Source organism: Parasteatoda tepidariorum, chromosome 5 (assembly GCF_043381705.1).
Source record: "Parasteatoda tepidariorum isolate YZ-2023 chromosome 5, CAS_Ptep_4.0, whole genome shotgun sequence".
NCBI classification, from domain to species: domain Eukaryota; kingdom Metazoa; phylum Arthropoda; class Arachnida; order Araneae; family Theridiidae; genus Parasteatoda; species Parasteatoda tepidariorum.
Genome location: NC_092208.1, coordinates 9,933,236 through 9,955,738, shown reverse-complemented (window position 1 = coordinate 9,955,738; position 22,503 = coordinate 9,933,236). Strand labels below are relative to the sequence as shown.

Here is a 22,503-nt window from a genome sequence, read left to right as displayed (position 1 = left end):
AGTATTTTCCAGTAATGATTAACATTAAATGAACTTTAAATGTTATGTATTATGTGTACTCATAATTTTGAATAGCAATAGGCATTTTATTCATCAAAGAAATTTAAGATTTTTTTTAAAAATTAATTTAAAAAGGGAGTTCTGAATAAAAATAAACAACATTTTAGAACAAAAAAGTTTTAAACTGATTTTCATAAATGGCTCCCTTCACTATGTATTCCTAGCACTTATTTAAATATTCAAACAAGCAATAATCTGTGCAAAAATTCTATTTCAATAGGGATTTTTTAAGGAAACTTACTCAATTTTAGGCAATTTTCTAAAATGAACAAAAACTAGGAAAATTTTTATTATACTGGTAGATTAGGAGAAACTGGCAAAATCCAGTAGAGTTGGCAGCTAGGCATCTTCGGTTGTTCAACGATGGTTATAAAAAACAAATATATAACTAAACACACTTTTCTGTGCGTTGATGCCTTAACGAGTCACTTAAGACACTGCATTCGTAGACAAAAAATATAGTATGCTGCTTTAGTACGCTCAACCACCCCTGTATGTTTGTCCCATGATCATAGAACCACCCTGTTTTAAATTTCTAAGAAACATAGGATGCTTAAATAAATTTAGGATCTATCGGAGGACATCTTCTCCTGTGGTTATATTGATCGCAATATTCCCCCTTCCAGTTCCAGTATTGATGCCAAAATTAAAAGAATTAAACAGTAAAAAAATTATGGCCTATTTGCTGTACACGCAACAGAGATTAATTTAAAAGCAGTGTATAATGTTTAATTTTGTATAGAGAAACTAAATTGAAATATTAAGAGTACTAAAAAATGCATCACGAAGATCTGTTGTATTTAGAAAAATTCCTCGATGGAACAATTAAAAGTGTAAATATAGTGCTTGAAGTATGTAAGTAGCACATATATTGTACTTTTATACAGTTTTATTTTAATCATAGTTTAAAATTTAAATATTAATATTATTTCTTATTATGTCATTATTTGACCATCACATTAGCATAGTTAAAACAGTTTACAACATTAGATTTTGCAATTAACATCTCTTTCTAGATAGCGGACAGTTTTTTCAGTCCCAAGGATGTCTGCTTGTCTGAAGTTTTTCTGTAATAATAAATGTCGAATAAAAATAAAAAGAATAACTTTTAAAGAACATATTTTTATTATGATTAACATAAAGGAAATTATAAAAAACAGTATCACACTTCACAAACGGATAATTACATATCGTAAGCAAAACAACGAAACTTCGGCTTGATCCAGGACTGTCCGAGAGCTCAGAATTTCCGATTTACCTGATTGAACAGCCTGTCCTTGATTATCTGAGACATCAGTCCATGTATTACTTCAATTGTTATTTTGCAACTGTCCTTTGTAGCTTTGGCCAGTTTGTCTTCAGTCTTTTTCTCATGTGGGTCCATACCTAGCACAAAACCACACCTTCCAAGCTGTGTTTCAGACTGTTCCAGTTTATCTGAGAGATCAAATACTTGACCAGTAGTATAATCTGCATTCTAAAAATTCATAAAAAATTTGAATCAATATCTTGGCTTCAAAATATATAGATTGTTACCATGAATGATCAAAATCAATAGAATGTCGACTTTCACTTTTGAATGTCAACAATCACATTGTCGTTTAGATGACTGTGCGAAATATTTGTTTTATCTGATTAGATACTAATTCATTGGTTGATATTATTATATTTATTCGATATTTTAATATCTGCAGAGGATAGATTAGGAGAAACATCAGTCTTCGGAGTACTGATTAAATGTATACTGGGCAGTGGCACTTGACCTTTAAAAAACATTGTTGTAGGGCATACCAGACACACTGAACCTTAAAAATACATCAGTGTAGGGTATACCAGGCAAAGACACTTAACTAGATCTAGTATATATTTTGAATATTTACCAAAGTGACTATGTGATTGTCAATATTCACCAGTAGAAGTCAACAACCACCAATTTCGGTCATTCACAGTATAGTCTTCAAACTATGGATTTAGTATTGAAATAATTCAGGACCAAATCCTGCCATTTGAGGGTATCTACAACTCTCATTGGAGGGGGAATATTAATAACATTTCAAATTTTCAGAATAAAACTGATGACAGACTCTGCAGAATCTATCAAAACATTTAAAATACAAGGTCGTCTCCAAACAGAATTTCTTGGTTTCAAAATACAGATTTTCTGAATGAAAATGTCTCAGGCAATTTTTGCAACTTTTGGCAATTACTACATCAGGGCTCAAATTCTACTGTCAGAACTGTCATTAGGGAGGGAATGTAAAAAAACGTTTTAAATTTTCAGAATCCCTGTGGCAGAATCACAGCAACACGGCAGCATTGTGGCACAAAGTTACAGAGTTCTTGCAGAAAGATTTTCTTTTGAAAAGTAAAAAATTTTACCTTTCTTTTCAACAGAAATTTACACGTAACATTTGAATCATGCATTTAGATAAGCACTTTTTGACGCGATCAATTTACTCCGATAGCGTCATAAATCGATATAATGTTTTGATTGTATTTTCTGCAGTTATTGATATTGATTTTCACATGGTTTTTCAATATCATGACATATTTCAAACTATATAGAAAATATGAATTGTGCATTTGAGAATATACTTTTTAAGGCAGTAGTTCTATTGAATTTTTGGCAGTTATTGTAATTGATTTCTCCATAAATTTTAAATCCAATATTTTTATACTATGACAACAACCTAATCTCGAAACGAAACACTCATTTGAGCAGTCTGATTCACGTGATTTTATTGTAGATCTTTTTTTGGCAATTACTACAACGGATGTCATGTTTTTTTTATTATTTTTTACTGCGGTGATTATTTACAAAATGCGAAGAAGGAAATAATTTGTGCATTTGCAATATGCGAGAATATCACCCACAATATTAGAATAAAAAATTATTAAATCTTCAATTACAAACAATTATACATTATTTTAGTAAACACAGCGCTTTTGTTATTTTAAATGAGTAACATAGATGTTTGTTATTATTAAAAGTACTTTGCAGAAAGATATTAGCCCTAGAGAGTTTTGTCGCAGATAACTCGAAAAAATTCTGCCACAGGGTACAGAATGAATCTGATGACAGGCATCTGCTTAACTCAGCAGAATCTATCAAAAGTTTGAGCATGTGAATTGGGTTTAAATTCAACTATTCGAGGAGATCTACTACTCCTATTAATACAGATGACAGGCATTTAAACTTATTTGCAGAGTCTTTCAAAGCATGTAAAATACAAGGTTACCCTCAAATTAAAATAGTAATATATTGTGATCATCAATCAATATTTCTAAGAAATATTGCCTGCTATTCAAATTTCAGTAATTATTTCAATCTAAATATAAAATAATAGAAATGTATAATAAACAGATATAAATGGTGTTTATCAATTAAAATAGAATGGAATATTTAAAATAGGTTAGACTAGTGAAATATTTTAAAACTTCTAATTATATCTACAAATGACAAGTACTATTTAAATTTTATCTCAACAGTTAAAAATGGAAGAAATATTACATACATGTAGAGCAACACTACATTTTTTTAAAAGAAATCTTTATGAAAGTAAATAAATTAATAATTGTCATCAGCTCTGTTGCAAAAAAAAAAAAAAAAAAAAAAAAAAAAAAAAAAAAAAAAAAAAAAAAAAAAAAAAAANAAAAAAAAAAAAAAAAAAAAAAAAAAAAAAAAATATTTTCAATTGGAAATATCAAATACATGCAAGTAACCAAATATGTTCAGGTATCATATATTTTGTGTCAAAATTTGTAATTTTGATTATTTTAGTAAGTAAATTTACTTTAATGTTCATAAACAGTAAATTTAAAATTTATTTACATTTGCAAAAGTTATCATTATTACAAATCCTGACAATATTTGTCACGTCCTATTTTCTTTTCAGTTTGTTTCCTTCATTTATATAAGTTAAATAAGTTTTGTTAATACTAGTTTCAGTAATAGACAGGGCATTTTATTTTGATTAGGACCTAGTAATGCGCTGAAAAATTTTATTTCTCCAGAAATGTAGAAAAAGGTACCGTAAGGATTGAATGGATCCTGGTTTGGAAATTCATGATCTATTGGATTTTCCAATAGAATTGATAGTTATGAGTACACAACTATAATACCCTACCTACCAGAAAGATTTTCAAAAATTGTTGTAAAATAATATTCAAATTAAAAAGAGTTAGCATGCTAAATGTTAATTACTTCACAAGCATTTAAAAGCACCACTGCCTAATTAATAGATCTTATAAACATCCGTTTAAATTACTGTTTAATGATAGAAGTGGCAAAAACCTTTCTTTTAGCTTTAAAAACAAAGATATTTACAACGTGCAAAAAAAAAAAAAATACCCTAAATGACTTTTGATCTAATGATCAGATTTTCCCCAACTCAGACGAAATCCTAATGGTTCAAAGGCATAACCTTAAATAGGCTAATTAATTAATGCAGACAATATTTTTAGTGACAAAATCAGAAAGGCACTTTCTCTATACCTTTTTTCAACGGATTTGGACCACTGACCCTCAAAATATGGGAGTAGCTGCAATATGGGAATTATGGTGCATGGTGCCAATAGTTTGTTCAAGAAAGCAAACAGAAGTTTGGACCTTTTAATATATATTTTACTTTAAAGATTTCCCCATATGTTGGAGTTTTTAGGGAAATTGAACATTTTTTGCACACAATTATAAAATTTGTTTTTTCAAAGATAATTCTGGAGAAAAATAATTTTAAATAATTATTTTTTCTTATTTTATTTAATTGTCAAAAAAAATTTCGATTGTTTCTGACTTATCTAATTTTAAAAAAATTATATATTTAAAATTTGATTTCACAAGAACTACTCAACTGATTTTGTCCAAATTTTGCATTTTGCCATACAAAATGAACTTCTTTAGAATGAAGTAAAAATTTATGTACCTTACAATTTTCGTCAATAAAAATTTTCAACCATATTTTAAAAAATATATATATATATTTTTTTTTTTGGTATAGAATTATTTTTAAATAAACAAAATTTATAATTGCATGCAAAAAATATTTGATTTACTTAAAAAGTTTTTGAGATATGACAGAATATGCAAAAAGTAAAATTAACAATAAAGAGTCCAAACTTTTGACATGTCTTCGGACTGTATTTCTCGAATTACATCTACTTACCCCTGATATTTTGAGGGTGTCAAAAAAAAAAAATTCTGATTTTTCAAGTTTTCCAAATCAATTTACATTATATATTAAGTTCGGAAAAAAAATCAAAATTTTTATGAAAAGTATATTATTTAATAAATAGAATAAATAATTAGAAAAGATTATAATATTACGCAATTTGGATCACTTTAAAGAATGATAAAATAAAAAAATTATTAAATGAAAGCAAAATTAACAATTATTTAAATCTAACAATTTAAATAATTTAAATTTCTGAAAAAAAAAATAATAATAGATCTAAATTATTGATAACAATTAAGATTATTTTTTAAGCATTAGATTTTGAGAAGTCTAAACAAAAAAAAATTATATTTCTAAAATTAAATCTCGGGTTTTTGACACTGCTTCTGTTAAAAAATGTCGTGAATTAAGCAGAAAAGGAAAACATATGTAAAAACACTTTACATAAGTAAATTAGTGAATGACCCCTGTTAAATTTTTGTAAATTATTAAAGTGCTAATTTAATGCAATCATCATATAGACTTAAAAATGTTAAAATTAATTAAGTACATAAAAAAAAATTAAAAAATAGTGAATTGTCCAAATAAAAAATTTGATATTTTACTAAAATTATTAATTGGGTTCAATATTTTTTTTAAACACGAGTAACAAAACTTTTATTTAATAATTTTCGGAGAAAAAAAACACACACACAGAAATTAGTTTTCGTTCCCTCCCCTCAAATCACCATTTTGATAATTCTGCATTCATTGAATTCTATATTAATTGCATATTACATATACACAATTGTTTTTAAACATAATGATTTGTTTTGAATAAATATATACAAAATATAATATAATACAAAATAAAATGATACAAAATACAATGTAATACAAAAATAAATATATACGAAAGAAAATTTACAAAATATAATATTTTGTTCTTAAATATAACGATGAAGAGATTAAATTCTTTTGAAATGACAATTTTAATCAGATAAGATTAGTTACTGTGTTTAATGAAAATAGTAGTAAATAAGTGAAAGGCTCTTAAATTTGAATGTTATTAAACTTGTAAGACATGATAAATTGAATTTTTTTCATTTAAATTTCTTAGCGCTAAAATTTTGGAAAATTACAAAGCTAGTAAAATAGATAAGAAGCCTTAAATATTTTCTGCAATTAGTGGATGGTCTCTCATATCAAATTTCTCTAATTTAAAATTTTAAATAAACTTAATTTTTATTGAATCAACATCCTGTAATTGATTTGCATACTTGAGATCAAACCTTTGAACCACTAAGATTGAGTCTTGGTATGTGAAAATCCAATTACTACATCAGAAGTTATTCCATTTTTTTAATTTACGCACTGTACACAGGAATGAGAGTAGTCAAAAATCAAAAAATAGGAAATTCAAGACAATATATTTATATATATAATATGTAGAAGGTATGATATCCAAAAATTTAACAAAAAAAGTGTGATTTTAAAACCATGTCTTTACAAATCCTGATGATTAATTTTAAAATTGTATTAATATCAATCACATGAATTCTAAAATTGTGTGAATAAGTACTGCAATATTTTATTTTAAATTGAGAGAAAATAAATCCTGGTATGTGACTTTTAAATCATGTGAATATGAAACTCAATATTGGATTTCAAAAATACCAAAATATGATCTAAATAAGTAAAAATAAGTAGATAAGGGGAAAATAACTAAAAACGCACAAGGGTTGGCAGCTACATAGTTTGAATTTTCTGTTTATCTTTGAAAATCGGAAATAAGTATAATTGTTTTATTTCAGCGGCTGAATTTTTTTAAAAAACAGGATATTTTTTTTTAAAAAAAAACTTAACTGTTAGAGAATTGGAGATTTTGATTTAAAAAAAAAAAAGCTGAAACTCAAGAGGCCCAAAGCCGAAAACCGCAAATAAGTGGAAAAATCTCATCCCTGAGTACACTAAAATACAAATATTGAAAAACTAGGAAAGCTTATATCCATACCAGTTCATAGCTGTAAAATGCTGAGATTTATGCTTTTTTCAAAAAAAATTATGATTTTTTAAAGAAAAAGTATTGTATAACTTACAGTTAATAGACTGGAAGAGCTTAGAGTGTTGACCCAATATTTATTCCAAAGAGAATCCAACAAACGCCTGTCAAGCTTTGATTTGAAATAAGAGACGTCTAGTGAGTAATACTGTTTGCAGTGAACACCAAAATCTTCTATTTTGTTGAGAGGAATGGTCTGATATTCTGAGGGTCCTTCATCAGGTGGCTTATAACCCTAAAATCATCAACACACACATAAGTTTAAATTCATGATGCCTTAGTAAAAATGATTTTCCTAAAAACCTACAAATCCAGATTTGCATTTTGCATGGCCTTTTTTTTCCTTGGTATTCAGGGCAAAATTTATTTATTTATTTTGCTATTAAGAGCATTTTAAGGGATTTTTTTAAGTCATAAAAATCTAGTCATAAACAATTTAATTGCTTTGAATTTATTTATTAAGGGAATTATATCTTGAGAATTACTGAAAGAAATTGAACAAAAGCTTTCAGGTATTATGTGAAATCATATCATGTTTTCAGGAAAAAAATAATATTTGTTAATTGTTATAAATGAAATAACAATATTACAAAAATTTATGTATTTTAATTGAAAAGTAATATATACATTTCTAAATTAAAATATAATCTCCACCATAGAGAAAACAGTTGAGTTTGTTAAAGAATTTAATAACGAAGACAAATCTTTGAGGACTTTAAAAGAATAAGAACCATGAAATATTTTTCAGTCCTTTGTTTTACATTTATTAAAAAAAAAAAAAGTAGCTTTTCATGTTTCTGCTACTGATAAATTGCAATTTTATTCTCCCATCATCTAACAACTAGAAATGGAATGAAGCTTAGGTAATGCCTAATAATCAGTTGGTGGTGATTCAGCATATAACAATTTATGTTGTGAATATTCTTTTACAGTTATTATTATATTAAATATTTTATTTTAGGTCTTTCACAATTGTACATTATAATGAAACATAGTAGAAATTTGTAATTTAAAAGTCTGTGTATTTTATTAATGAACCTTTGAAATCAGAAATTGTCCAATTGCTAAATATTAGTAAGTAGACTATAATTAGTTAATAATTAATATAAAAAACTCTAGTTGTTTCAAATGAAGCTGTAAAAATGTTGCATATTAGATTCTTTAAACATTTCTAGCTTTGAAGCTTCTGAAGACAATAATATGATTATTTTTATTATCTACTTGGGCAAATGTGACAGCAATGGGCAAGTGTTTAGGACAAATGTTAACAGGGGTCGACAAGAAAATTTTTTCAAGCTTCTCCTCTCTAAAATGTGCTTTTTTCTTATTTCAATTCAGCCATTTTAAAAATCGTATGAGAATCTATAGCAATAACTAGAAAAAAAGCATTGAAAAACCATGATTTATGGTGGAATCATCACTGGGTGGGTCAAAAAATGGTTATTAAATGCATGATTCCACAATTGTGGTTTGTTATAATATTGCATTATAAAATCAAGATTTTAAAATCTATGTATAACTCTGTTGCTATAACTACCAAAAACCCCATTATCATTAAAAAAATGATTAAAGTGATGAAAATCAACTCAGTTCAATCCTATGCAATATGTCCAGTACATTTGAGTAAAACGAAAAATAAAAAAAAAACTCTAATAAATTAATTTTTGTTTCTTGCTTGATTCTTAAAGGGGTGTGACGTAAAAATCAAGATTGAAATTGTAATACTTTTTCGGACATATATATAGATAGATACTGAAATTGTGACTTTTTTGTAGTAGTTCGAAATAAGATGTAGTTTTTTTATTAAAAAAAAACTACACAATTTGATAAATATAATTAAATTTAGTTCGTGTTTAATAATAAAATATTTACTTAAAAATACTTACCTTGGGATATGTTCTAAAGGCACCCAAATTGACTTTTCCAGCTGATATAGTTCTAACAGGATCAATCTAGGTAGAAAAAAATTAAACTTAGTGTTTACAAATGACACTTTATTAATTTCGGAAGGCCTTAAATATTATTTATTCTAGTAGCAGAGCTTTAGAGCTTTGTAGTTTTTAAAATCAAAACAAAGTAATAATGTGTAGAATGAGCTAAATTAATTTGTTTTCCTTTTTCTTACCTCATTTAAAAATAGCAATTTAGTTAGATTTCTTTTTAAAAGACAAATTGCATGCTTTGGATAAGCCATGAATCTTTTAACAACGTTAGTTATAATAACTTTTTATGTTAATCAAGAAAATATTTTGAAAATAATGGATCAATCTACCTTACATCAAAGGTGCGTTGATCCGTTTACACAATGTTTTCTGTTTTAAAATTAGAGGATTGTGTCATTTTTTTAATGAAAATATTTTTCTTTTGTATTTAAAATAAAAACTGAACAAAATAATCTTATTACAAAATACATGCATAAAAAAGGATTACAATTATTACACATAAAAACTACATGTTTTGCATCAATTTATAAATCAGGGTGCGTAGCCAGATTTTTTCAACAAAAAATAATCCCCTGTTAAGTACTTTTTAAGCACTCAAAAAATATTTTTAATCACTATTCAAACAAAAAGCATAATTAGGATCAGTGCAATAGTAAAAATTATTTTATTCTATTATTTAAAGTTCTTAATTTATAAACATAAAATTAATCAAATTCAAAAACATTTTCAAAAACTTTACATAATCAAGATAAAATAACTAGTCTCAGATAAATACTGCAGAAAAAATTGTGAAAATCATGCATTTTTTGTTATTTTGAATGACAATCGACAGAGCAAAGAAAAAATATCTTTTTAAAAGATAGAAAATTAAGCACTTTTTAATTAAAAAAAAAACACCTTTAAAATATTGTTCCAATTGTTTTGTTAAGAAAGCAACATGAGTTCCTAAATGTAATTTTTATTTCTTGCGTATTTTGACTTATCCCTAAAACTGTGTATGCGAATTTCAATTTTTCACAGAATAACAAAACTTGTTTTGTCATAATATAATTCAATGGAAAAATAAATTTCTAGTAATTTATTTTCTTTACATATTTAATTTAAAAATGATCCAAAATGTCTTGCCTATAAGTAAAATTATCGAAGATGTAAGTCTTTGAAATGTAAGTCATTTCCGTTGGAATTATGGAAACCCAGTTTCATCTTGTTCTCCATAATTAAAAAAAGAAAAGAAAAAATTGAATAATTGCATCACAATACTTGATAAAAATTGGAACTAGCAAAAAATATTTTATCTAACTAATTCAAAAAATAAACAACAAATAAAAGCTTACATTACACCCATTCACTATCCATAATAATGAACGTTTGGACACAAACATATTAATGTAATGGATGTAAAAACAAGCATAACATGAAACTAAACAAGGAAAGATTCACAATCACACTCAAACTTCAAAGTTTTATCAGTCTCAGGGTACCCACTTAATTTCAGAAAGAAAAAAGAAATCCCTGACTTTTTTATTTATATTAGGAAAATTTCAATGTAAATCTAGAACACATTTTATCTATACCATGCAATTTTTTTTTATCAGAAAACTTTGATTTTTTTAATTTAAAATGTCAAATATTAGATTTTCTGAGAAAAAAATTTAATTGAATGAGGACGAAAACATAAAAATATCACTAAAAAGTGGAATTTCTGCAACAAATAATTGTAATAGAAGTTAGAATTATCTAAATCGAATCTCAATAAATTATTACCTGCTGTTACTGAATGATCCAAAAAAAAAAAAATGTCCTGGACTATATCCTGCTTTTTAAAGTCAAAAGAAAATTCCCTGACAATTCCAGGTATTCCCTGTCCCGTGGCAGTTTACATGCCATATTATTTATTGACTTCAAATATGTACAATAGTTATAAAAATAACATTAACATTTTTACTCCATATGAAAATTACAGATAGATAATAAAAAAAAGTAACTAAGAATGAATGCTTAAGGCTTACTGATCCACAAATTAAGATCCATTTTGTTATATAACTATATAGGAACTAAATTATTTTCTCTTCTGTTATTTATATTTAAGTATTTAGTTTCAACCTTAATATCAAATAGCTATTTTTAAGTCATTTAATAATCAATAATCAAACGCTCAGTATTATCTTACAATATGGTAAATTCATCGTAAAAATTTAGAAAATCAAATAAAAAACAAGAATATCTTTTAGAAATCAATGAAACATTACATATTGAATAGGTAACCTGGGTTACCAATTGTTGAAATAAATTTCAAATGTAAATATTAGACAATTTTTTGAACATTATAAATTAATCAAATATAAAACAAATTAAATTTCAAAACAATTAATATCACAGACATAACTAACACGATAGTAAAAAAAAATAATTAAAATTTGGCAAACAGTTTATACTTTTCACAAACATTATAAATTAATCAAATATAAAACGAATTAAAATTTCATTTAAAAGTTTAACATGAGAGTTTAACAAGTCAATTTTATAAGTTTCTAAAGTATACAAAATATTCTATTATTCTAGCTTAATAACAAACATGAACATAAGAAGAATATTTTAAAATTTTAAGATAGCCACAGTTACAAACGCATTCTAAATAATTCCTTCCTTCAAAAGTAATTGATTACATTTTTTTTTCGAATATGATTTTAAACTTTAATTGTTAGGTTAGAAAATTGATCAATTAAAACAAAGGAATTGATCATACTGAAACCTAGCTGTTGAACTGAAGCTGAAAAAGTAAAAACCTTACTTACAACAATAGCAACAAAAGGCTCTTGGAACTGTTGATTCAACATTTGAGTACTGACATCAATACCAGACAGCCAGCAGCCATAACCAGGGTGACTATGATACCAGCCAATAACATTCTCTAGTCTTCCAACCTAAAGTTAAAACAATTAACATCAAAGAGTTAATATTAAATAACAAAAAAATTTAAAATTAAATTACTGGCTCTTTAAGCAACTAGAAATAAAAACATTGCTCCAAAAGTACAGGGCGGTTAAAGTTAAACTGACATTACTCAGAGACAAGTAGCTCAGGTACTATTGAAGGTATACAGATGAAACTATACATGTTAGGTAGATCAGGCGGTTGAGGCTTCTGCCGAAAAAAATATTTTGAATTTTCTCAATACATTGCACTGTACTGCTAAAATTGAAGAGTATCTACCACTACAAAAATACAATTCCAATTCACTAGTATATAAGATATATTAACTTGATTCTTTGTTGGGGTACCTTTACATAGATGAAAGTTGACATTGTTGATAACTACTTTCTCCACATTAGAGACCTTCGGACGTGAACAAGCCTACCTTGGCAGAAACGCCCACTATGATTCAAACATGCCTACTTCGATGGATGGCGCACATTGAACAGTTGACTTGCTACTTGTGACTGTGACACTTCCGAGAAACTGTCAACGTATTAATGGGAAATTACCAAATCCTTACCTGACCTGCTTTGGTATCAATTGGTTGCGGAATTCGTCAGGATAACTTCGATGGATGGTGCACATTGAACAGTTGACTTGCTACTTGTGACATTATCCTCCTCACGCTGTTGCTTCTCAGTCTCGATCACTCATAACGTACAACATATACATGACTGCTAAAGGCAACACGGGAGCGACCACGACCGTGAACTTAATACAACCATCACGATCAGCACTAAAAAAGTACGATGATCTTAATACAGCTCTAACGGCTTCACACAAAACAGCAATGAATCAAATAGCGGCATCCGTTCATCGAATTCTATCACAGATATAATTCTGGTAGGGGAGTACTGTAGTGTATCTACCACAGCAAAAATATAATTCCAGTTCACTAGTATATAAGACATATTAACTCAATACTATGGTGAGGTACCTTTTCATAGAAGACAGTTGCCATGGTGAATTCTACTCTCCCCCCAAAATCATTTGCAAAAATGTGTAATGCAAGTAATTTCGTTATAAAAGCGTACTTTTTTAAATGATTTTACTGCATTTTGAACATCATCAACAAGAAGGAACCAAATTGATTGTAAAACTCTTCTATTAGATTGAGAACAATGCTTTTGCATCACTCTGTGCTTACCTCTAAATAAAAAACCTATGGAGAGGACCAATGTCTACAAATGCAATTAAAAACAAGAATTGTAATTTTGAGCAAACTGGTTCTCTGAATGTTGCAGCAGGAAAAAGATGATAGTTTCGCTTTTTTTACTTTCTTCACACATGCTATCAGCCAGAAAAATTTTAAACCAATTATTTTACGGAAACCTCTACAATATGATCGGAAAAAATCCAGTAGTAATATATAATAATAAAAATTTTATGATAACTGTTCCATAATATTTTAAATATTTTTCACATAGTTTGCGGATTTTTACTGACATCAAAATACAAAAACTTTATTACACTAATAATCTAATAAGTGGTCTGCAATATTTTCCATTCATGATTGACATTAAATGAATTTGAATTTTTTTTTTTTATTATTATGTTAACTTTTATTTTAAATGGTATAAAACAAGTAAACCATTATTGATATTAGAATCTTATAGAGCGTCTAATGATTTGACCAGGGACTGTATATTATTCACAGAAAGCTCCCGCATGAATGCATGCAGGGTGTCTCCTGATAAAGTCCCATGTTGATCTATTTCAATTTAATTATAATTCCCTAATTTTTCATATAAATTTACATGCACATTTGTAAATGAGACAGAAAGAAAGAAGGTTAATAATACTTGTTTTGCACTTTCGGTATAGGCTGCCATGTACTCGTAAGCCTGAGCTTGAGCATTCACCCTCGTCTCTGTTCCCTCGACAGGTAGAGCGAAAGAGTCCATCACTATCATGGTCGTGACATCGACTTTTCCTATAAGCATGCCCATCACTTCTAATGTACCACCAGAGCGAGCATGCATAACCATCTTCAGCAGAGCGAGGGCAGATATTTTGATGTCTTTAAAGAAATGAGGACTGCAAAACACACGAAAAAACAATAAGTAGGATACATTAAAAGAAATTATTTTAAGTTATGTTACATACAATCTTTTGCTTTTGAATATAATCTATAGATTTTGAATATTTCACAGCCACAATGATTAAACACAAAGGTTACTAACTTTAAGGAGAAGTAGCATATTATTAGGATTGAGAATTGATAAAAACTAGTATGCAATTATGGGTGTATGCATTATTGAATTATCTGTTTTCCACATCTGAAAAGACACTTTATAAAACTGAACCATCATATATTTTAAATTCAGTTCATACGCCAATTAGATTTTTTCTAAATATTTACTAATTAGAGACTACTAAGAGAGAGAGAGAGAGAGACTATACTACTAAGAGAGTGAGAGAGAGAGAGATTATAAAAGAATTGTGATCATAGAGATCACGATGAGGAAACATCCTCATTAATAAATACATCTAAGAAATGGCCAAATTATTATGCATTTCATCAAAAATTAATAATAGTTACTAACTCTCTATCCCATGGCTTGGCGGTCAAAATATCTTGTTGAGTCTTTTTGTCATAACAATATATGTCATCAATACTTTGAATGTTTTCAATATTATTGGCCATTTCCCACGTTCGCTGAGCCATACTGGAATCCATAATTAATAATTATTATGCGCTAATAACCTTGTCTAAAGAAATTTTTTTAAATTTCTGCTGAATTAAACAAAAAAATAAAAAAAAATTTGTCAACACATAACTCTCAAGCTTATTTATTTCGTACAGTTTTAACTGCTTATTTCTACCCGAATAATTTACGTACAAAATGCAATTTGATTCTGTGATAAACCTTATGCAAACAATGTACAGATGGCGCTAACAGTTTAAAACGAAATAAGATTAGAGGTTTAGTGAATGGAAGGTCTGCAGAGAGTACAGAGTAGAACTCTTTACCTATGGCAACATTTTGCATACTTTTACCATTATTCTGTCATGAATTTTAAACAAATTTAAATTTTTTAAGTTAGGAAACTATATGGAACTTAAAACTAGGAAATATTTTCGTCAATTAAATGCGAAAAGTATTTTTGAAGGGAAGATATCGAGGTACATTCCCGAGTGGAAAGGGAAAGGTTAAGACATGGAATCAGTTTTCTCCCCAGATGACGTATTCAAGCGATATAGTTTTTGAAAAACGAGAGGGGAAAAAACCTAAGAGTTTCGAAAAATAAACCTAACATTTTATAACTTACCATTCAACATCCCTATTTAGTTCACCTTTCAACTAAGGAATAATAAGTATGCAAGGGCGCCGGCAGCGGGATGCAAGAGGGTGCACTTGCACCCCCCCTGGCTTTCTTTTTAAACAATTAAAGAGATACAGAAAAACAATTTTGTTATAAAAAAATTTTTATCAAAAATATTTTTATTCAAAAACAAAAAATTAAGTAATTATTGATACATTTCAATTAAAAAATTCTTTAATCAAACAAGAATTGTTATCGTCTTGTTTGCTGCCCAAATCTGTTAATAACTTTTTCAGTGAATTCTGAGTCATATTTAATTCTTTTCTTATGCACACTGAGCATGCGCAAACTTGGCAGATATCTGAGCTATATTTTTAAATTTCATTTAATAAAATATATATAATATTTTCTATTAGTTATTTAGTTTAACAAAGGTGTATAACACAAACTGACTTCTCACAACTGTAAAACTTCATCAACACAATAAATACCAATGTTAAGCGTGCACAAACACGTTAGTATACGAAACTACTGTTAGTAGTTATTTGTGTTTCAAAGTCAGTAGCTATGCCATATACAGTTTCTCGAGGCAAAATTTGCAAGTACCAGAAATTCGTACTTTTTTTTTTAAATATCTAGTTAACAATGAAGAAATGTATCTTGAAAAAAATTAACAGATGAAAGTATATGTAATAACAAAACAAAATGTAATAACAGAATATTTTAATTTAGAGGGTTGCACCCCCTTTTATATTATTCTGCCGGCGCCCTTGTAAGTATGCACCTTTATTTATGTTCATAATACACAATGCGAGCGTGTCGGAGCTTTTCAGCTGTTTCACTTTGATTGTTTATGTTTGCCTCATACATAAGATGATCTTGGAAGCAGGACCGACTTAAAGGGTTGGCAAAGCGTGCGATCACCCGGATCACCAGGTAAAGGGTGAGCCTAACGAGACCCAGATTTAATGTTTTGTAACTTCTTTATTTCTTTTTAAGGAATTGTGTTATTATATTAAAAATATATTTATAGGTTATTTTTTTATTAATTAAATATTCTTAAGTTAACTTTTTATGGTTAAAGCTCTCTAAGTAAAATCTTTAAAGATGGAAAGAAGAGAGCGCAGCAGAAAAATCACTTCTTTGACATTGAAAAGAATGAGTTCCGTATTTTCCAGGAAGAATCTTTTCTGTAGAGATTTTTGATTGAGGAAACCCTCCAACAATATTCACAAATGGGGAATACAAGAGAAAAAGAGCAGGGAGTGATTTAGGAAAAGGACCATGAGCTCAAATTTTGTGTCAATTTAGTCTGTGTGTCAAAAGTACTCCTAATGTAATGTGAATTTGCTTATACAAATATTGATATTTTGTGTAGAAAATACTTCTATTTCATCTCACAATGTAATTAAATTTAAGTTTTTTATCCAAATCTCGACCGAAGGAATTGAAGAAATTGGGACTGTTTTGAAACAAACCAAAAGGTTAATTTCCAAGATGATCAGATAATTACCAAAAACTTAGTAAATTTTAAGTTAACAATTATAAACATATGTGCACTTTTACAATATGTTACGTATTTTGTTCTTTGATATATATTTAAAATAATTATTGAAAGATTTTACTGGGAAACTAAAGTAAGACTTTTTTTTGTCTAAAAATATTTGCTAATAGCGGGCTTCACAACTTCTTTATTCATCTGATTTATCTAAGCGTTTATTATTGTAGTATTTAGCGTTGCACACAGGTTTCTATTTATTTATTTTTATACATAGTTTTATATACCAATATTAATCTGAGTAGAGAATATCCAATCTTTCCCAAAATTTATTTGATAGGAATAATCATTTGATATTTTGATATTACTATGGCAGCTGTCCATTCTTTTAATAATGTGTTCTATACCAGGTCATTTCTGATTTATTTTTAAGGGTTATTTTTGAGACATATTTAATAAACAATTTATTACAAATGCGCCTGTTGTTTCATCATGAAAACTGTCCTCATGAACAATTTTAGATACAGCGAGGGAATAAAGTTAGACTGAGGAATGAAATGTTACCAATCAATAAATCAGTTAATAGGAGAATTAATACAATTCAGCAATAAATTAATTGCGAATCATTGAAGGACATTTTAATAAGTAGTAGGATTAATCAATGAGTTTACAAGAGCATAAAAATATTTATAAACCTATAATTTATTTTCCAGCAATCAATGATAAAAATTTTTCATTTTTAAAATAACTGTTAACAAAATGACGAATGAATGCATATGAAATCAATTATGTAAATCAAAAGTGAAACTGCAAAAACAACTCGTTTTGAAAAGTCTAAAAATTGTTTACGAATGCTAAAGCATAAAAAAATAGAGATTCTAATGTTTAATCTTATATATTTCTAAGATATAAAAGTATTTTATTTGTATGTATGTCGATTTGAACATGCCTGCTTCGATAGATGGTACATATTGAATAGTTGACTTGCTATTTGTGATTGAGAAATTGTCTTCCTCGCTCTGTTGCTACTCAAGCTCGATCACACACCACTGGAGCTTGCTAATAGCAACACAGCAGCAACCACGTGCACAACCATGAACTTAATACAGCTCTCACCACTAGCACTCAAACTCCGATGAACATAATACAGCTCTAACCACCAACGATGAAAATCCGGTGAACTTAATACATCACTCCCGGTTTTTCCCAAAACAGCAATGAATCAACTAGTGATAACCATTCATCGAATTCTATTTCAGATAAAATTCTGGTGGGGCAGTAATGTAGTGTAACTACCACTACAATAGTACAATTTTAATTCACTCGTATATAAAATGTGTTAACTCGATTCAATCTTAAAATACTTTTTAATAAATGGTGGTGGAAATCGTCAGCATAATAGCAGATAAATCAATAACTAATTATATTAATTATATATAATTATATTGTATAAAACTTGACTTTTAAATAATTTACTTCATGTAATAAATAACATAAATTATTTACTTCAATACATAAATAACATAAATTATTTATTTACTTCATAACATAAATTATTTATTAACATTATAACATAAATTATTTATTTACTTCATTTAAATAATTTCCTTCATGTAATAAGTAAATTTAATACTTCATTTAAAAAAAAATGTTGGATATTATGAAGATCTTTACCCAGCATTTTGATTAGAATAAAAAAAAAAGACTAATTATTAATCTCGTTACTCGCCATCTTCCAACCCTGTCAAATTATTTCTGCAGGTGCCTGATCTCGCATCGTTCCAAAACTTTTTCTCGCGTTAACGCCACGCTTCCTCGACTTGCTAACTTTCCTTCCCATCTTTTCCGTTAAAAATGACCGCTGGTATTGTACACTTTTTGTTTTAGTAATAGCCAACGAAATTTTAAAGTACCTTGCAACATTATAATAAGATAACAATTGTATATTAAGAACATGAAATAAACTCCTTTTTTATTAAATAGAGCTTCAAGCCAGGAAACATAACTATATTATCTCTAAATATTTGGAGGAAAGAAACAGAATCGTCTAGAGTTTAATTTATGAAATGGCCAATTAGGAAATCCTATTCTTCAAATGTGTATCCCTAGCGGACAAATATCCCCCCCCCCTCACTTGTTGCCCACGTTTTAGGATCGTAGCTCAGATAGTTTTGGAATTATAAGACAGACGCAAACGAAGGAAGACACACAAACTCTTCATTTTATTATTATAGATGTTACAATGAAGTTAGAAAAATGCATGACACATACCACAATGATAAAAGCAAAGATGGGAAAGAAAGAAAAAATTCTTTCACACTTAATTATGTTCCTATTTTGAAATGATGATTCTTTGAGTGTTGTATTAACATGATGGATTATAATTAAAGAAAATTCAACATTCGCTACTTTTTGTGATAATCTTTCTGTATTTATGCTTCTCCTTCTATTTGCTGCTGCAGTTTGGAGTATGATGTACGTAAACAATCCAACTCTAAAAATGAGAAGAAGAAAAAAGGTTAATAAAAGGTCTGTAAAATATTTTGAGTAGGTGAAAACAGTTAGCTACGCTTTAGATAATTACAACTCTTAAAAATTGTAAGGAGGGCGTAAATTAATCCAAAATAATTACCCAGAAGCAAGGCCGTAGCCAGGATATTTTTCCGGGGGGGGGATATGGTAAGAAGCAAGGACAGTTTCAGACATGCAAAGTAGGGGAAAAACATTGTAACAAATATTGTTTATTCTGTTGCTTGCAAAAGTTAAACTAGTAATTTAAAAATATTACATAATACTTATTTTTCAATTAATATTACACAATAATTATAATCAATTAGTAAACAAAGTTTACAAAGACATGCGACGGGGATTTAAAGAAAATTTTTCGATTACCTTTTTAGGACAAACCAGAATATCCCGAAATATGCTTAATAAAGTTAGTTAATAAAAGGTTTGATTCGACAGTTTTTGTTTTTCTTTTTACTGAGAGGCTCAAAGAAAGGCTAAAAAGTTTGAATCCCAGAATTTCGGGGGGGGGATTTGTCCCGACGGTGCCCCCACCCCCTGTCTACGGGCCTGCCCAGAAGCTTCCTTTTTTTGTCACCAGCACCACCTCTTCTTAGCTTTGTATGGTTAACTATCCAATAAACATCCATTCTAACTGCATAGGATTTATTACTATTTTTTAAAAATTTTATTTATTTATTTATTGCATGCGAATTTGAAGCTGATTGGCGAGTTTTTCGTGGGTGAATCTTTTTCATTAATCTGATGGTTTTTGTTCGCATGCGAAATCATCGCAGGCAGGGAGCATAGTCCCTTAATTAGTGGTTCTAGTTTGTTAAAAGGCAGGTATTATAATACTAGCATCCACAGCGAATCTTATCTTAGATTAAAGTGGTTTGGATTATCATGTGACTCAAAACGAAATCAGGGAATTTAAAGAACTGACTCCGAAACACTGTTGTTAGGAAATAAAAGCTGGTTTTAAACAAATTTTATTCCTTGCTTGTCCTTACTGATCTCGATAGTAATTGGTCAGAGACAGAATTTTTCTTACATAAGTATTGTTAACTGATCTCTAATGTGTATATTTATTCCATAAGTTCCCGTATAAATTTTTGATTTAATAATAATGAAAACAACATATGATTATCTGGTATAAATCTATTGGAAATGTTAATTTTTTAAAAAAAATATCAAGCACGAATGCGATAATGAAGAGCATTACTTTGTACAAAGAAGCAGTATTATCTGGTTGTTAAGTATTATCAGCAAGAGCATGCACTTCCACAGGTTACGCTTTAAAATAATATCACAAGTTTTATTTTCAATTATTTTCCAGTGCACAGCGATTATGGTCAACATCGTTTCTTTTACTAATCATAACCATGCCAAAAGTTTAAAAAAAGGATAATAATGAAGAATTATTTCTATTAAATGTCTATTTCTCTAATAAAATTCAACAACATTTAGGTCTCGTCAAATATGATTGATTGATTTTTTTCCTCTCCTTCAATGATGTTTATTCACCCCATCCAATTTTCTTCAGATTTCGAGGAATGCTTAATCGATAACTAGTGGTAAAATGATTTAAAATTCATATATTTTACCGGCATGTAAAGAGACCATTCACCCTGAATGCGAAAATTCGAAGATGCAAACGAGAACTTATAGGTGAAATACAGGAATAATGAGTATAGTGATGAAGCGTGTAAAATGAATATAGCGATATGCAGGTGAAATGAATATAACGATTACAAACTGCTATAACTCTTTGGTGAAAAAACAATTTATCATTAAGATTAACATTAGAATGTAGAAGGAACTTCAAAATTTCTTTAGGTAAGGGGCAGGAGCAGTGAAGCGGAATTTCGCACATGCGAAAGTTCATTTGCGAAAATGATGAGTCCGGTACAGAATGCATTCTACTTGTTAGAATTTAACAATTGTCATTTTGTTATCATAGTGCAGAGAAAATTTCGTCAGCGTAATAATCAAGAACCTCTAAATGGGAACAACATACGCAGATGTCATTGGATGTTTGAAGAAGCGAGTTCACAGAACGCATTTGTACTGCGCTTGCGTCGGTGACTGCACAAATGTTTCAGAATGTCTGTCGAGAAATGGACTACCACCTAGATGTTGTCCGTTTGACCAAGGGAAGTCACATAGAAAATTGGTGAAGTATGTAGGTAAAATTTTGAAGTTCCTTCTACATTTTGTGTAAATTTTATTGATAAATTCTTTTTTATTCAATAGTTATAGCCGTTTGTAATCGCTGTATTCATTTTAAAGTACCCTGTACCGTGAAAAACTCGTCGATCAGGGTGTCATTCGAATCTCTGACTTCGCTTATGCGACTTTTTTCGTATCTAGCGTGAATGTCCTTTAAGTATAAAAATGCATACTCGATTGGAGCTTTAACATACCACGGGCATGTCGGATAATATAATTTTTGATTCCTCATATGATTAAGAACTCTTTTCCCAGTTCGAAAACACCATAAGAGTTTTAAAGCCCATTCTAACTGTATGAGAAAAACATCGCATTAGAAGGTGCGAGCGAGAACCTGATTAGTAAGTTTATCGCGGGTAATCAAGTTTTCATTCGCCTCTCCGATTTCGATTCCGCGAATATTTTGCAAGCAGTGTAAACGTTCCCTTTATGCTAGTCTTTTTTTCCCCTCTTCTATGTCTTTAGTAGATTTTATTATTTACCCAGTTTCGTCTTTTTCAGCTCATACCGCAGATTTTCCAATTCCAAGTCATCATCTATGGCTTCAAGTGCTTCCATAGTATCGAAATCTTCGCCCTACATCAAAATTAAAATAAAATTAGATCACTATTGTAACAACAACAAAACAATATTTTTAATGCTCTAATGTTTGCAACGTTTATAATCATTTAATCTTTTTATGTTCCTTGTTTAATTAGATGTTAATTTATGTACAATGTTTATTCTCCTAGTATGTTTGCTCGTTCCTGCGAATGATATATTTATCAAATGCTGCAACTAAAAAAAAATTCAGACATGCAAAGTAGGGGA

The 22,503-nt window shown here is 28.7% G+C and overlaps 2 protein-coding genes across 3 annotated transcripts in view; both read right to left on the bottom strand.

The window, feature by feature from the left end:
• Positions 1-1,166: 1,166 nt before the first annotated feature.
• Positions 1,167-15,085, bottom strand: LOC107446320 (COP9 signalosome subunit 5). Its single transcript, XM_043047743.2, has 6 exons — positions 14,738-15,085; positions 13,994-14,228; positions 12,011-12,139; positions 9,159-9,224; positions 7,310-7,507; positions 1,167-1,537 (listed from the first exon to the last, which is right to left on the bottom strand). Exons 1-6 carry the CDS (start codon positions 14,869-14,871, stop codon positions 1,301-1,303), a joined length of 999 nt encoding a protein of 332 aa, XP_042903677.1. The 5' UTR covers positions 14,872-15,085; the 3' UTR covers positions 1,167-1,300.
• A 4,074-nt stretch (positions 15,086-19,159) lies between these two features.
• LOC107446319 (uncharacterized) overlaps positions 19,160-22,503 on the bottom strand; it is a 24,890-nt gene continuing 21,546 nt past the window's right edge. For both annotated transcript variants that reach the window (XM_071180971.1, XM_021147853.3), the window contains exons 6-7: positions 22,176-22,269; positions 19,160-19,450 (exon numbers count right to left, since the gene is read on the bottom strand). In XM_071180971.1, coding sequence (XP_071037072.1) covers positions 19,389-19,450; positions 22,176-22,269 — 156 coding nt within the window. In that variant the 3' untranslated portion in view covers positions 19,160-19,388. The remainder of the gene's footprint in view (positions 19,451-22,175; positions 22,270-22,503) is intronic.

Excerpts from the sequence above, each read along its gene's own strand:
- LOC107446320 (XM_043047743.2), bottom strand. The coding sequence starts at position 14,871 with ATGGATTCCAGTATGGCTCAGCGAACGTGGGAAATGGCCAATAATATT. Across the intron at positions 12,140-13,993 it reads ATACCGAAAGTGCAAAACAA|GTTGGAAGACTAGAGAATGT; the intron begins GTATTATTAACC and ends TTTTAACTTTAG. Across the intron at positions 1,538-7,309 it reads GCTCTTCCAGTCTATTAACT|AATGCAGATTATACTACTGG; the intron begins GTAAGTTATACA and ends ATGAATTTTTAG.